The following is a 15,124-nucleotide window of genomic DNA, read 5'->3' as shown; positions in this document are numbered from 1 at the left end:
GTTCTTTGCTAAAACAAAAAGGGTTCTTTCTTATTTTTAGGAATAAGGTTTCTAACTAATATCTAAGGATGTTACAAATCAAAACATTTTACATTATCATATAGAATCAAGCTCAAAGGACTGTCATTAAAACTGCAATAATTACTAAACCAAGTAATACATTCTTTTTTAAACTAGTCAGAAAAGTATAACCTAAAAGCCTCACCCATGTCAGTTATATTAGTGGCCGATCCAGAAGCACTAAGCTGAGCAAGATCCATTTCCAACTAACTTTACCATATCTGGGCATCCATAGAAATACTGCTCTGTGCAAAATGGGAGGAACAGTGCAAGCTCCAACCACTGAATTAATTCTCTCTCCCACAGCTCCCCCTTATATACTTCCCTCCCAACCACCCTCGATACACCAGCGTCTTCCTCCCTCCTGTACTCCTCCCTCTGAAACAAGGCACAAAAGACTAGGCACCAGAGGAAAGATGCACCAGTTCTACATGTGAAGCAGCAGAAGTCAAAAAGACAAATTATTAGAAACCTGCTTCCTATTCTGGAACCAGAGTCGTAAGCACAAACCCCCTTCCTGTACTGTATTATATCACAGCAGTTGTTCCTATTTCCCATAATAAAACTGAGCTGAATAAATATAGCCAAAGTGATAAAGTATATTAAAATGTGTTGACATCATACTTGATGAGTTAGAATATATTACCAAACACTAAAAATAGCTCAGGGCTTTGCAATGGAAGGGGCATGCAAGTATTACGTTACAGTTATTGTATGCATTCTTTTGCCAAATATGGCACCTTGTCTATAGCTTCCTCACATACAGAAAGGGGTTAAAGGTGCCACTCCGTGCATTAAAGGAGGAGAAGACAAAAGAAGTATCTCTAAAACACTGAACCTTTTAACAAACTAACATTTATTCAACACAACAACACTTTGTGGAAGGACAGAGGGTAAAGAAATGAGGCAGTATGTCTGGACATCAATAAAAAGCTGCAAGAGAAGAGTGAGCCTACAAGTGCAAACAATTGTACATTATTAGATACATGGGAAATATTGACCTGCACACTTTGTAGCATTGCTGACCTTGGCATTATAGGGTTAGGATGACTGTTCCTTGACAAGGTAAGTCTTTTCTAATTGGCTCCTTTAATTTAACTTGCTTTACACATTAGAGAAAAGAGTTAGAGATGCACAGATACATTTTACTTGGAAAAGACACATTTAGGAAGTTAATACTTATTTTAGAGTTATGAGGGTGTAAGTTAGAAAATAGTCGAATTAGAATACACTTTTATTTAAAACTTAAAATTACACCGAACATTATTTTTATGTAGCCCTATAACAAAACCAAAATCCTGTTTGGAATTCATGCAGGCATTAAAGCTTGAATTGAATTTATAAGAATTATTACATATATATTTTTTAATGAATATTCAGGTAAGAACTAAGTCAATATTGAGACTAGCATTTCATGCACTCAATCTTCAAAAATGGTTTCCATTAAATCTTTTTACCCTGCAATTGTATTTGGAGTAGAGTTCAGCAAACAATTTCCCTCCCCTTTATTGAATTTCTCCTCAAATGCATATTCAATCAAAACTCAAACTGCTGGCTTAACACAGAACATGCACTGAGTGACAGAAAAAGCATGCTTCAAAAACAGTTAAATAATCCAGAAGTCTAACCTTTCAAAAGCTTTGTTTCTTCCACTTTGGTTAGATGTCCTTCATCTATGATCTTGTCTGCCAAACAAAATAAGTGTTACTTTCCAAGCTCAAATTTAACCAGCTTTTCCCTGCACGCATCTACGTAGAGTACATTCCATGACCAAATTAAAAGCTGATAATATTACTTCCTACTCAGGCTTGAACAAAAACTTTATTCTGGTACAGAATAATGAAACAGAGCACACAAGCCTACTGGAACTTTGTGATACAGTGCATAATTATTTCTCCTTATTAACTTACATAATGCTGCAGTTCACTAATGAGAATTTAGAAAAATTAACTTCATGTACTTTAAAAAAAAAATCTAATAGGAAGCAACAAATAATTAATACATTTCTCAAGTTTAGTGATCAAAAAAGGAATTTGAAGAGCTGGTTGCCTGAAACAGACATCCACCCAAAACAGCAGAAATGTAGAAATGCGCCACAATAAAACAGCAGTAGAGAAGTCTCTTCCACATCACAATTGCTTTTAACAGTGCCTGTGAAAGGTACACAGAAACAGCCCTTCTTTGTTTAAATCTTTCAAGAGAGCTACACAAACCTCCAAAAAACCAGGAATGCATCACATTCAGGTTCATGAAAAATGGAGTTTTTATAAAAGTCTACTTTAGGGAAGTCTACTCCATGTATGTGAGGTGCACAAAAACCCTAGAAATGGAATTTGAGACTAGATGGCTAACTACATCCTAACTGCTGCTAGGACATGAAGGTAAACAAGAACACCAAGGGAAGAACAGGACTGGATTAATGAAAGACACTAAAAAAACTACTGAATAATTCATTTCTTTTTTCAGATGAGATTTCATTATTTCGAACTCCATAAGAAGCGATGCCAACACAGAATTATTGAGGGTCTCATCTTACAGATCATGTCCTCTGTTTTTGTGCAGTAGATTTTGACCATGGTTAAAGATTTTGTGCAGTAGATTTTGACCATTTCAGGGACTAAGTTGTTAGTCCCTGAAATATCAGGCTTGAATCTGCCTTTGCCTCTTCTCTGTGCTCTCCCTCCCAGATCCCTGATAATTAGGCAGGGAATGCAGTTTGCTGGATACTCCATGTGCTGTCAGCAGGTAAGTGAGACACAGAGAAGGCTGAATGAACAGCACAAACAGGAGAGTTCAGACTAAGGAAGCTGGATGACAGTAAATCCTCTTCGAATTTTTAACTTAAAAAAAATAAATGAAATAACTTTAGTCAGAATTTCCAGCTTCAAGTATTTTTGAAGATTACTCTGATGGCACATTGCTGTAACTATGACAATCTAAGGACAGATGCAGGACAAGATCTGGGAGGAGATATCCTTTACAACCATAGATGGCATACAAGCTTCCAGACAAAAAGCCCTGAAGTCGGGTTTTCATGACCAAAAGCTTGTCCCGTCCTCTACCCTCCCCCACAGCCAGATAAAGCAGTCTAAAACAGATGTTCCCTCCACCTACTTTTATCAACAAAAATTATCCTGCCTTAGTGTAATATTTTACTAATACTGCTTCAGAAATACACAGATCACAACACTGGATTTTCAGGACTGGCTTTAGGTCTCAAGCAACTGTAGGAGATCACTCATCATCCAAGTTCAGAACAGCCTCGAGTTCCTCAGAGCTGGTGAGAATGACTGTGCCTAGACTGAGAAAGGCACCGTGGAAGGAATCAAGTTACTGGCAGCCACAAGTCAGGAGTTCGAGTGATATGAGTCCTCTTCCATTTTAAAATAAAATAAATCTAAACAAAAGTCTTCATATATGATAATTCCAGGACTCAGCTGTAGCTGGAAGACGGGTGGAAGGGAAGGCAGTAAAGAAAGAGCTGAGGCATTCGCCCTGTAGATCTGAAAAAAACAGCTGAATGCAAAAGCAAGTAGCTTTCAACTGCTTGATCTGAAGGGGTAACACCTCAACCATGCTAGGCTGCTAGCTTAAAATAGGCTTCTATAATCAGCTTACAGAGGAAAATTTAGCATTATGAATTGATAGATCTGTTAGCTTTCACAATTCAGTAACTGCTAAACCCCGAATCATTACACTACAAAACACAGACTACCCTCCTTGGCACAGATGTTTTCCAAACAAACTTTTGCAGCAGCTCTTTACACTCCATTTCCATGACTAAAAGAAACTGCAGGCATGTTTTCTTTAGGTTTTTTTTGTTTCTGTGGTGGCTTACTGCTTTCTAGTGTCCATTACTGATTTCACCATTTGTACAAAAGGTGTCTCCTTGGCACTGTTTCTTCAGCCAAGACCTCGAGCAGCAGCACACAAGTCCCTTTGCCCAGCCTGACCCAAAGCTGGCACAGCCAGTGTTCTGCACCTGGTGACTGACACCTCTCCTAACTTCCAGAACAAGTGAACATTCTCTGTGTTTCAATAATGCTACCATTAATATATAGCATAAGCCAATAAAAAGGTAGTTTATTTCAGCATGCTGATGTGTATTTAGATAATACACAGAAAATTGGATGTTAGTATCACAAACTACACAGAATCTTATTTTTCACTGTTACCACCCTAGTCACTAAAAATGGCAGAATCCAGACAACAATCAGAAAGCAAAAGCTAGAGAGATGTCTTCTTTATAACATCTCTTTCAAATCCCTGCATTTTTTTATTTTACTATTTCAGAAAACTTCATAAACCTGATTTATTTTTAAATCCGTGTTTTCCCTGAATCAAGACATACAATCTTGGCTACCAAAATATAATTTAGGGTGAGGATCCTATCTTTAATTTCTGGCACAAAAGAATTTTAGCTTTCATGCAATCCACTCCCTACTTAGCAGAAAGCAGAGATACATATAACTAATATTTTTACTGATACAATCTGCTGTGAAGTTAAGCTTTCAGTTCATTTCTAAGATAATTCATATTTCCTTTTGCTGATGAATGCAGCTTAAAGCCAGCTTTCCTTTAGGTTTTTAGGCATTTATTATCTTTTCAATTTAAGAACTCCATTTTAGATTTGGGTTGCCTATCATTATGTGCAATATAACAGCTAAGATCTGTTAACATTAAAATTATCACTTAAGTAACATGGCCCCTCTATACTTGTATTTTGGCATCAAAATAGTTTTGAAGAAGGCCAGGTTTGAAAACCAATAAAAAACCTGTCCCTCAACATACAAATTTCCAACCATCTGAAAAAAGTGATACTAAACAGCTTTAACGTTACTTGACACCTGCAGGTCAAAGGAAAAGTCAAAAATAACCAATCAATCCATCAAAAAACTACAGTTAATAAATTTGCAAAAATCAGTTTGGTGAAAAGAAAAAAAAAGTAGACTTGCATTTAAAATCAAATGCAAAAATCACAAAGTAAGGGAAAAAATCAGGACACAAATGAAGGGTTAGACTGGAGTGAAAGACAGGAATCTAGCAGAGCAACAAATCTTACTTTGGTCTATACATCATCACATTTTTGCTAATAACGCATATCACGTACTAGTCAAAAAGAAGCACCGTGACTTCTGCTGTTGCTACCACTGATTTTCACCAGTGGTTACTAAAAAACCGCTATGGAATGAGCAACAAGTGAACTGGATGTAATGATCAGAAAGTTACAGATTTTCCAGATCATTCATAGCCAGATTTCATAACACTCCACAGATGTTACAGATCAGGACACGTTACTGGATGCTATTGTGAGTGCATTGTGCTTAAAAAATAAAAATAATTACAAAATATCTTTAAAAACCTGCAGAAGCTGGATTTTACAAGCCATCTGGTTTCTGGGATTTTTATTGTATTATTATTGTTTAAATAATAAACCTGCTCCTCTCTCAATACTTAAATCTCTGGGCAAAACCCCAACATACTACCACATGATGAACTATTTATTCTCTCTGTATTGCCAATCTTTATGATATTATTCTACACTGTTTTCTGTGTACCTTAAAACTTGAGTTCCTGACTATCTCTGGAACTGTATTTTTTCTTCCCAGGAGTTCCCAACCCTTGATGCTACACAGAGCAAAGAACAGGAGTAGGACTGAAGGGTAGCATTTATGTACAAAAGAAAAAGAACACATTGTACAGTTTGCAGTTTTTAACCTCATGATATTGTGAGGCCTAGTTAAACATATCTGAATGCGGAAAAGGCAAACTTTCGGTCGAAGAAGAAATACAAGAGCCAATGATTCGGATTTTTTCTTGATGTGAGAGTAAAAACTTAGACTGTCATAAAAAATACAAGATACTGAACCCTTTTGAACTCATATTCATTCTTTTAAAAGTGAAGCAGGCGAGGCCTTGCAGTGTCTTCACTCTTAGCTTTCAGTGTCTCGAGAAAGGGTAGGCATAAATACGCTGATCTTAATTTTACCCTTCTTAGTACTTTTTTTATATCTTAAAATCTTTTACTAGATACTGTTGATCACTTTTCCTTCTCAATAGTGACAAGACTGATCACATTTAGTTTGCCGAAGTGATACTAATCTAGGTTTTGTCAAAATTGGTTCAGCTAACGTCCAAACAATGAAAACAGGCAGCCAATTTGTATTTGAATTATTTTAAACTGCAGCCTGACAGAAGACAGCTACCAGTCATTAACTTTTTAAAATAAACACTTTTTAAATAAATAAAGTTTAGATTTGCTTTGACCAACATTAGCAGTATCACGTCATTCGGTTTATGGCACTGCAATCTGGATCACAAGAAGTAAAATCAAACAAGTCTGCTACACTTCCTCATGAAAATTTGAGAGGAAAGAGTCCAATGGGCATAATGTCAAAAAAAGATACTGTCTTATTTCTGCTTCTAAATGCTTCCCTGCTCAATTTTACGTACATAAGTTCTATAAACTCTGGGTTTTTTTGAAGTTTAGTAGCACTTTGCTTTTCTTCATTCTAATGATATTTTTCTTTTGTTAGGCAAAAAGTATTAACATCTTCAGGTTTTCCTTAATTATACATGTGCAGACAGTGCTGTTTCATTACTCATTTTCAAAAGTCATTTGCTCTGAAAAACACATTTCACATTCCAGAATAACACCTCTTTAAAAAGACTGGTATTGCAATTTTCTGTTTTTCTTAACAGTCTCTTGGATTTCCACATACAAACTATGGACTGGTTTTCCCTTTTGTTCTTCATTACAACTAATTGGAGAATGTGTAAGGCCTTTAGTTATCAGACAAATTATAGATATGTGAAAAGGCACCTCATGTCTATCCTTCTGCCTGTGATATTTGCTTAAACTGAAAGGCTTTCAACTTAATTTGTAACAGGTGAAAAATTACACTCAGTTTTACACATCATGTGGCAATATAACACCCTTTTGTTGGTCAGGGCAAAATGGATGAACTGAGAAGAAGAGACGTGACCATCACTTTGCAAGGGCTAAGATATCCTATTCCTTCTTCTACCAGACATCTGTGTAACACCACAATGCCACAATTCTACACTTAGAAAATTTCTGCTACTACAGAAATATTAAATAGTAGTGACAAATTCTGGTTTCATCCACCTTTTCTGTGTTTTCTGTTGTTTTTAAAGCAAATGTGAACACTCTTGTACTCACTCTGACATTCTATGAACTGATGAATAAAAGTGCAGTCCCCTCCACTCTTTGAAAGAAAGTGCTCTAGTAGAGAAAGAAACACTTCAGTTTACATCTTCTTATCATTTTCAAATTGATGCAACAAAAAATTTGAAAGGCATATTAACAATATTTGTCAGTGTATTCACAATGGACTTTTGAATCAAATCTGAGTTAATATGCAAGCAGACAAGACATGAAATTGAAATGATGTCTAAGGGATACTAGGAAATAGATTACTCTTTTGAACGGATCAGAAGAAAGAAGTACTTCAACTGCATTTTCAAAAGACACATGTTTTTAACCTATATTCTTCAGAATTTTTATTAGCTTTAAAAGGGTATTTTCTAAGTTTTTCATTAGTCTTCATGTTGATTCTTCATATCTAATACCCTCTATTTTAAAAGTGTTGCTGAATATCTCCCTACACTTTTTAAACAGTTTCACTCTGAAAAGACAGTTCTGCAGCAGAGTTCCTAAAACTGGGCTCCATTCCCAAGTCTACTCAAGTTCTTGTTCAGCTCCCAACTCCATCAGAATTCCTGCATCTCTTCAAGGTGCAAACACTTCCTTTCTGAAGAACCTCAAAAATTGTTTGACCAAGTGTCCAGCAGTGTGAAAAGGTGGTCATCAGTACAAAGCTGCAGAATATGGTACAATCCAACCAAATTGTTCAATCATCAGCTCTGACATCAGAAGCTCAACTGCAAAACTAAGCTTTACTATATTTCAAAGTTACTCTATAAACTTTTTTTTAACCCACAAGGACAGAGCTTTTAAAAAACAGCACCAGGCTCTGAAATTTATTTTCCATATTTAAACTTCCCTTTTTATTTTTTTCTCCATTGTTACCTAGTCCTCTAAGTGATCATATACAAATTTCTCATATCTTTCTTTATGTAATATATGGCTCACAAAATTTAAAGATGAAAGCCAGGTGTGGTGCAACACACTGAGAAAAATACCACTTTTTGAAACAACTTAGTTCTACACAACTTTTATCGGGGGCTTGATGTACAAACAAGTTCCTCTCTTCTGCACCAGCTTTTCCAGATGTGCAATGAGAGAAAATGAATGCCTAACCATTATCCTCTAATACACATTTTTTATGAAAAGCCTCTGGAGAGGCTATGAGTTCTTAGTTCCTCTACTCTGAATACAACTCTTGACTGCTACAGCCACAGAAAAAACGTAATGTAAAACCATTAGTCTTGCCATGGCCAGGTAGTGTGCCTGTGCACGTACTTTGAGAGAACAAGAGAAAAAAGGAATTTTAAAAAGCATACTGATTTTACATGGGGTTTACAGTTTTCCTCTTAAATTCCCAAAGTTGCTCAATCTGCATTATAAACCCAAAATTCTTAGCTCTTCTAAAATAATGCAAAACTACACAGCAAAAAAACCCCAATGAAAAACCCAACAGTAACTGCTTCCTGCTGCTTTTAAGAGAACAAAATCCAAAATCTGGCAGAGCAAATAACTGCCCATCTGTCACACAAGGGCTACATAAGGGACCGGAAGATGCAGAAAGGCACAGACTGTCATGAAGAGAACACAGGGCAGCAAGTTGTAAATGCCAGAGAAATGGGGATGGATCAGGTATGGCAGAGATGCAGAAAAATGTACAACTGACAGAATAATGAAAAACTATGCTGAAATACAGAATAATGAAATAGCATGGTATGTGCATGACAAACAAGGTGATAGATTGTATAAACACACAGAAAGAGAACTTGAATGAGCAGTTATATGTTGTCTGTACTCAAAGAGAAATAACTTGGCAAACAGCTTCCTAAAACTTCCAGGTTTAAGCACAAGTTCCACTGTTACTTATAGGATGGAGGAATCTATCTTGTCATGCATCCATTCAGATGACACTGACTCTTATACAATCCAAAATAAGTTCAAAAGGGATTGCTTCTTCAACTTTGACCAAAAAAGTGAGTTTCAGTGATATAATGATATTTGTTATAATCACATAATGATTTTTAAATGTGCAATTTTAAAATTTGGACTTGTAAAAGGTATCAGTACTGAAAAAACTCATATGACATTCCTACCAACAATTTTAAAACAAACAAAAATTTTCTTTAAAAAAATCAAGTCTAGTATGATGTTATAAATTATTCCTCTATGAAATAATTTATATTTGAAGTCAGAGCTCAACACCTTTTACTATATGTTTCAAATTAGCTCTAGTTTAAAAAAAAAGTAGACTCATTTCTTAACCATTCTATCAAATATTAAGCTACTACCAACCTAAAATTATGCATCAGCAAGATGGATCAATCTATATAAAAATAAAATCTCATGGCAGTCTACAGAACTAGGAACAAATATTGAGTGTCCTGCTTGCCAACCTCAGTGTGCACCACAGCTAAAGGCCTAAAATGCTAAGACACTTAGAGCAACCAGCACTCCAAAGATTTATGGGAGGTTTTGGTACAGTTCCTGTAGGTGCTTAACAGATCTCTCCTCCTGGTCCCAATAAGGACCAGCCATGAGGTTATGTCATGATTAACTTTTGATTTTGCTATTGGTCTCCCTAGTTAAGAACCTCTTAACTTACAAATATGCATATGGAGATTTAAAATTCTGTTTCAAAAATATAAAAACAGTAATCCTTAAACACTGTGAATATTGGTTAAAACCATGAGTTCTCTATATAGGTCCCCGAACCTTCAAACCAATCCTACCACCATTCCTCAGATTGTAGAAGCAAGCTATATCAAGGAAAGAATTAAAATTTACGTAAGAGGAAAAATATATCTCAGCCAATTAAACAATCTGGAATCATAACTGGAATATTTTTTGCTACATGTGATATTGGACAATTTCACTCAAAAAACTTTGTGTACATTAAGACACATGAGCTAAACTATTTGGCTTTAACTAACTGGCCTTTAAAAAACCCTATCACTTAGATCAAGCTGTATTAATTCCCGTTTCACATAAAGATACTCCTGAGTTTTAAAAAGTTAGTTTCCACTATTTATAAATTTTATATACTCACTTTTTTCATATTTAAGTTATAAAAAAATAGGTTTTGCTGACTTTACTTAGCATACCCAACTTTACTAGAAAAATACTGTATGTCTATGTGTTGCAAAGGAAAATTAAAAGGAAAAACAATCAATGAGCTCTTCACTTTCTTGTGTCACAACCCCGACATCATTCATTCAGTAGACTCCTCCTGATTCCAGTGACAGCCTATCACAAACAAAAAAGAACCCCAACAAACAAGGACAGCCTCCAAAGCCTCCAAGTTGTTTTGTTGTATTTTATGGAACTTTCCAACAACACTGTGACTGGAAGCATAAGTAAAAAAAAAAAAAAAAGCTGGTCAGGAGTGGACAAATTCATTTCAAAGAGAAATAATTCCAAGCAAAACTTTAGAGAACATTTTGAATTTTTTCATCTTCAAACATCAACCATAAGACAAAAGGTAGCCTTCAGATACACTACCTTTCTCTGTGCTCCCATTAATTTTAGGTATGAAGTCGTCAACTTGTATGCCTAGGATTAAGAAAGGGCATTATTTTTGGAACCAAGAAAAATGCTTTGGGTTTTGTTTCTTTATAAACACAGCATTTTGAAATGTACCTGGCTTTTCATACCACCTCCTCACAAGCACCTAATCAGACAAACCAGGCAAAGTTTGATGTGTTTCCTACAACAGATCACGTTGCTGTTTGTTCAAACGTCTAAGAGGTTATAAACTCCAAAGAATTACTGCCTATTACATACATATATATGTGCATATATAGATTTTAAAGTATTTTAAAAGTATTTTAAAGTATTTTAAAATCTAATGTTTCTATGTCTCCTCCAAGGCTCGGGCCCCGGGCCAGAGCGAACACCCGCAGCAGCAGCGCCCTCTGCCGGCCCTGCCCCGACACAGAACCACCAGTCCAGGAGAGCTCCTTACTGGGATAACTGGGAATCGGAACTCTTCCGCCAGACACCGAGACTACAAGATTATCATAACAAAAGTAACTGAACAGCAAATCCGGAAACCAGCTTGAAACAAGAAACTGATCACACCTACCTAAGCTGTTGTGTTCTTTAAGAGTTTTCTCTTGAAGGTGTTCTAACCGTACTGTAAACAGAAGTCCAAGATAAAGGTATTTCACAGATAAAAAGAAAAACAAATAATCAAAGTTCCTTCCCCGCTAGTGACTAACCTTGCAAAGCAGTCAGCCGCTCATTGGTGAAGTCATTATCAGCCTGCAAAGCTTCTATTTTTGCTTGAAGCTCTTGCTCTCTTTCTTCCATTTCATCTATTTTATGCTGCAATTCCTTTTTCTCAGCCAGTCCTTTCTGTTGGATTTCTTCTTGTCTTCCTTCTGCTACCTGCTCAAAAAGATTTTTAAAAATGTTAAATTAACATGTGGAAGAATAGATCTTCTTGATTTTTATGTAACTAAATGTACATAAGTAACTTGTTTTGCTAATCAGATAAAGAAAATGAAAAAAATGCAAAATCTATTACTTTTATACGAAGTTCACTTCAGGTAGACTGAGAGAATCTCAAAATATCTTAACTAACTTTTTGACTGAGGAACATAAATGTTACAGCAACAGTAAAAGGGCACTAGAACTAAGAAATGCCCAAAGTCTCCCAGCATCTCAATTCAGTCAAAACCCAAGAGCCCTTCTGAACTGAATGTACACTACACAGACCAACTTGATTGAAAGCCACATGTTTTTCTTTGCTGGATCTCAAGATCGTAAGTTTCAAAAAGTCTCCTCCCTCAAAAAAAAGTAATAAGTTTCAATTTTGATCCTTCTGTGTATACCCATCATCATCACTGATCAACTCATTGCTGGGGAAACAACTGCCTTAAGACCAGCAATTTAACATTTTAATTTGGAAAGAAAAATTTCACTGACGTACTGAGCTAGGAATCTAGGTTCCAATTCCAGTATTTATCCAAGACAAATGCAACAACTGTCTCAGGTCTCCAGAGATAATACCATTACCTCCCTCTTCCACAACTCCTATTTATTTAGATTGAAGACTCTTGGAGAACAGGCTTTATCATAAAGTGATTATTCTCTCCTCCAGCACAAAGGACCTTAAATATTAATATACTTAGACATTTAGTTTACTATCAAACTTGATAGCAAGATTGAAGATAAGCCATATTATTACTATGTGGTGGTGTTACTGCACAAAGAGGCAACATGAAATGCAAATTTATTTCCAATTCTAGTTTTCATTCCTCTTACCTTTAAGATGCTTAGCTCGAAAGTTACTAGCCCAAATAAAAGCAGCTGGATACGAAGTTTTACACTAGACATAATTTTATACTATAGTATATTTCAGCTCCAAAACTATGGTAACTTTCAAAGTGAATGAAGAGGGAACCTTTTCAGGAAGTTACTTAACTGATGACAGTTTCAATGACATTAAAACTGAACCTACAGAGTATGTAGAAGATGATGTGCGTCTTTCTACTGTTAACATGCTGTTTAACAAGCTTCTTAGCCTTTTTTGTTTGCTACCTTAGAAATTAAACTGTATTTATTTGTTCCAAATCATCTATCCAAAGTCAGATGAAGTTTTCTCATTACCTTCAGCTTGTCAGAAAGATCTTTAATTTCATTTACAGCTCCATTGTACTTATTAGCTAATTCCCTTAATTCTTCCTGAGTCCGCTCATTCATTTCTTTCAGGTGTGTACATTCATCTTCTGTATTACTTAAACTCCGCTGTAAGACAGAATTATTATGCAGTAAATAACAACAAAAGACAGACAATAAACTACCAAACACTGCAAATGACCTATTTTTTCCAAGCAGTTACATATGCACAGGATGCCAACTAAGGGAATATAGCAAATAATGATAAAGGAAAAAAAATAAAGGAAAAGAGAATAATGCAAGATATTATAGGGGCATAAATCTTGAAGAAAGTGTCCAACATTTTAACTGTAAAAGCCCCTTTTAGAGTGTACTTTGTACAAGTAGTTAAGCATATGTTTCTATAAATGCTACAGTTTAAACAAGGTCTTACAGTATTTTTTTACTGCATGTATGTCATTTTCCCATCATGTATGTCACACACACAGTAACTTCTGTAAGACAGCTTTATGAATTTTGAAATCAGGGGGGAAAGGGAGGAGCTGAAAGAATAGTTTCTCATTAACTGTAACAATCTTAGTCCTGTCCAATACAAGAAATAAACACTACTACTTAATATTCTGCAAGCATCACAGTACAACAGATACTGACGAATTGCAGCAACAAAACAGGGATGTAAATAGCAGCAGTTACAACTATTTTCAGCGCTTCCAGGAGACCAGGCATGAAACTTCAATACCTCCACTTCAGACAATTTTCTGACCACTTCAATTTTCTCCTGAAGGACCCGCCTCAGGGACTCTTTGGCTGTTGTCTCATAATTGTGTTTGTCTTCCTGCAATGCTATAAGCTCTTTTCGTATACTGTCTTCTGTTTGATTCTGCACATATAAAATAATTCAAGAATAGAATATAAATTACAATTTTGCTCATTAAATAGATTGTGATAAAGCCTGTTCTATTAAAAAATGTTTAGCAATTGCTGATAGGTAAGAAAATGTTACGTACAAATCAGCGATCAAAGATTCTTGATTCTTCTTACACCCAGATGACTGGGTACAAACAAGTTATTTTTTGAAGTGTATGTATAGTAGCACACATTCAATGGTCAGCTTTGATTCCAGGAAATTTATGGGGCATTTCTGAACACTGCTAAGACAATCAGTCTAGCCTAGGAGACCTACAACTGGACAAACCAGGAACCTACAAGGTCCCAGAGGAAAGACCTTACACTTATAACGTAGATAATTGAGAGGAAATAGAAATAATATAAAAATTAAAATCCAAGGCAGGCACAGACTGTCTAAACAACAATCAGGGGAGCACATACTTGTAACTCTTGACTATCAGACAGGACATGGGCAATGAAAATAACAGCCACTTACTGAGATGCCTTGAAATACAGAGCAGACCTTCAGTTATTGTGCTACTAAGATTATCAAAGTTGCATAGGCTCATTTTGGAAAGTTTATGTTCCAAATGCTTTCCTACAACTAGCTACTTCCAAAACTCTTGAAAAGAGCTGCCTTTCAGCATTCCTAACATTCAACTTTAAGTGAGCTACTTACCTTTGAACAAGCCTGTAACTGATTTCCCATAACCTCTAGTCTTGATAGCAGCCTGTCTTCATCTATTAAAGCCTAGAAGAAAAGAAGTATCACCTCAGAATTATCACGTGCTCAATGAAGTGCCAGTAGAGTTCTGCCTTAAAGACCTGAATTTTGTTGGAGTACTTACTGCTGATAGCTATTTCAAAAGTACCTAACATTTATTAAACATTGTCTTTTGCACAGTTTTAGAGAACCCCCATGAAGTTTTTATTATTTCTGCTGCTTTTTCCCCCATTAACAGCTAAAATTTTTATGGCAGCGCATAGTTCAGTCCATAAGGAAAAGGATGCCTGCAGATACCTGCCAACTAGTATCTGAAGCCTCTTGTGTGACAGCAAGTAGTCGCTGAAGGGTTGCCAGCTTCTGTTCCAACATTTGTTCCCGATGTAAGGCTTCCTGTGAAGAAAGAAGGGCACCAGTCAGTTCAGCTAGAACAACTCAGGAAATCAAAAGTAACAGAAAAGATCCCAAAAAACAACAAAAAAGGAAATGTGAGTGGCAAACACTGTCACTTGTTCAAAATCATGAGAAGCCCCATTCCATTTTATCCATCCACAAATTTATTTGGATAGTTTAATTGGAAAATGCCATCCTATAACCTCAGGTTCCTAAACCTTCATTTTTTATGCTATGTTGCACATGCTGAGAACACACTGTTATTCTTTCCA

The 15,124-nt window shown here is 35.9% G+C and overlaps 1 protein-coding gene across 30 annotated transcripts in view; it reads right to left on the bottom strand.

Annotated features, from left to right (window-relative positions):
- Positions 1 to 15,124, bottom strand: part of SLMAP (sarcolemma associated protein) — an 80,541-nt gene that overhangs the window by 23,096 nt on the left and 42,321 nt on the right. For 10 of the 30 annotated variants that reach the window (XM_069027948.1, XM_069027962.1, XM_069027953.1 and 7 more), the window contains 9 exons: positions 14,757 to 14,852; positions 14,415 to 14,486; positions 13,587 to 13,727; positions 12,839 to 12,976; positions 11,446 to 11,614; positions 11,310 to 11,360; positions 10,727 to 10,777; positions 7,244 to 7,306; positions 1,689 to 1,745 (listed from right to left, as the gene is read on the bottom strand). In XM_069027948.1, the coding sequence (XP_068884049.1) occupies positions 1,689 to 1,745; positions 7,244 to 7,306; positions 10,727 to 10,777; positions 11,310 to 11,360; positions 11,446 to 11,614; positions 12,839 to 12,976; positions 13,587 to 13,727; positions 14,415 to 14,486; positions 14,757 to 14,852 (838 nt within the window). The remainder of the gene's footprint in view (positions 1 to 1,688; positions 1,746 to 7,243; positions 7,307 to 10,726; positions 10,778 to 11,309; positions 11,361 to 11,445; positions 11,615 to 12,838; positions 12,977 to 13,586; positions 13,728 to 14,414; positions 14,487 to 14,756; positions 14,853 to 15,124) is intronic. The other 20 variants (XM_069027955.1, XM_069027956.1, XM_069027957.1 and 17 more) reach the window with 9 other exon arrangements.

The sequence above is a fragment of the Aphelocoma coerulescens genome, chromosome 12 (genome assembly GCF_041296385.1).
Source record: "Aphelocoma coerulescens isolate FSJ_1873_10779 chromosome 12, UR_Acoe_1.0, whole genome shotgun sequence".
Taxonomy (NCBI): Eukaryota; Metazoa; Chordata; class Aves; order Passeriformes; family Corvidae; genus Aphelocoma; species Aphelocoma coerulescens.
Note: the sequence above shows the minus strand (reverse complement) of the source record. Positions and strands in the feature narration are given on the sequence as shown.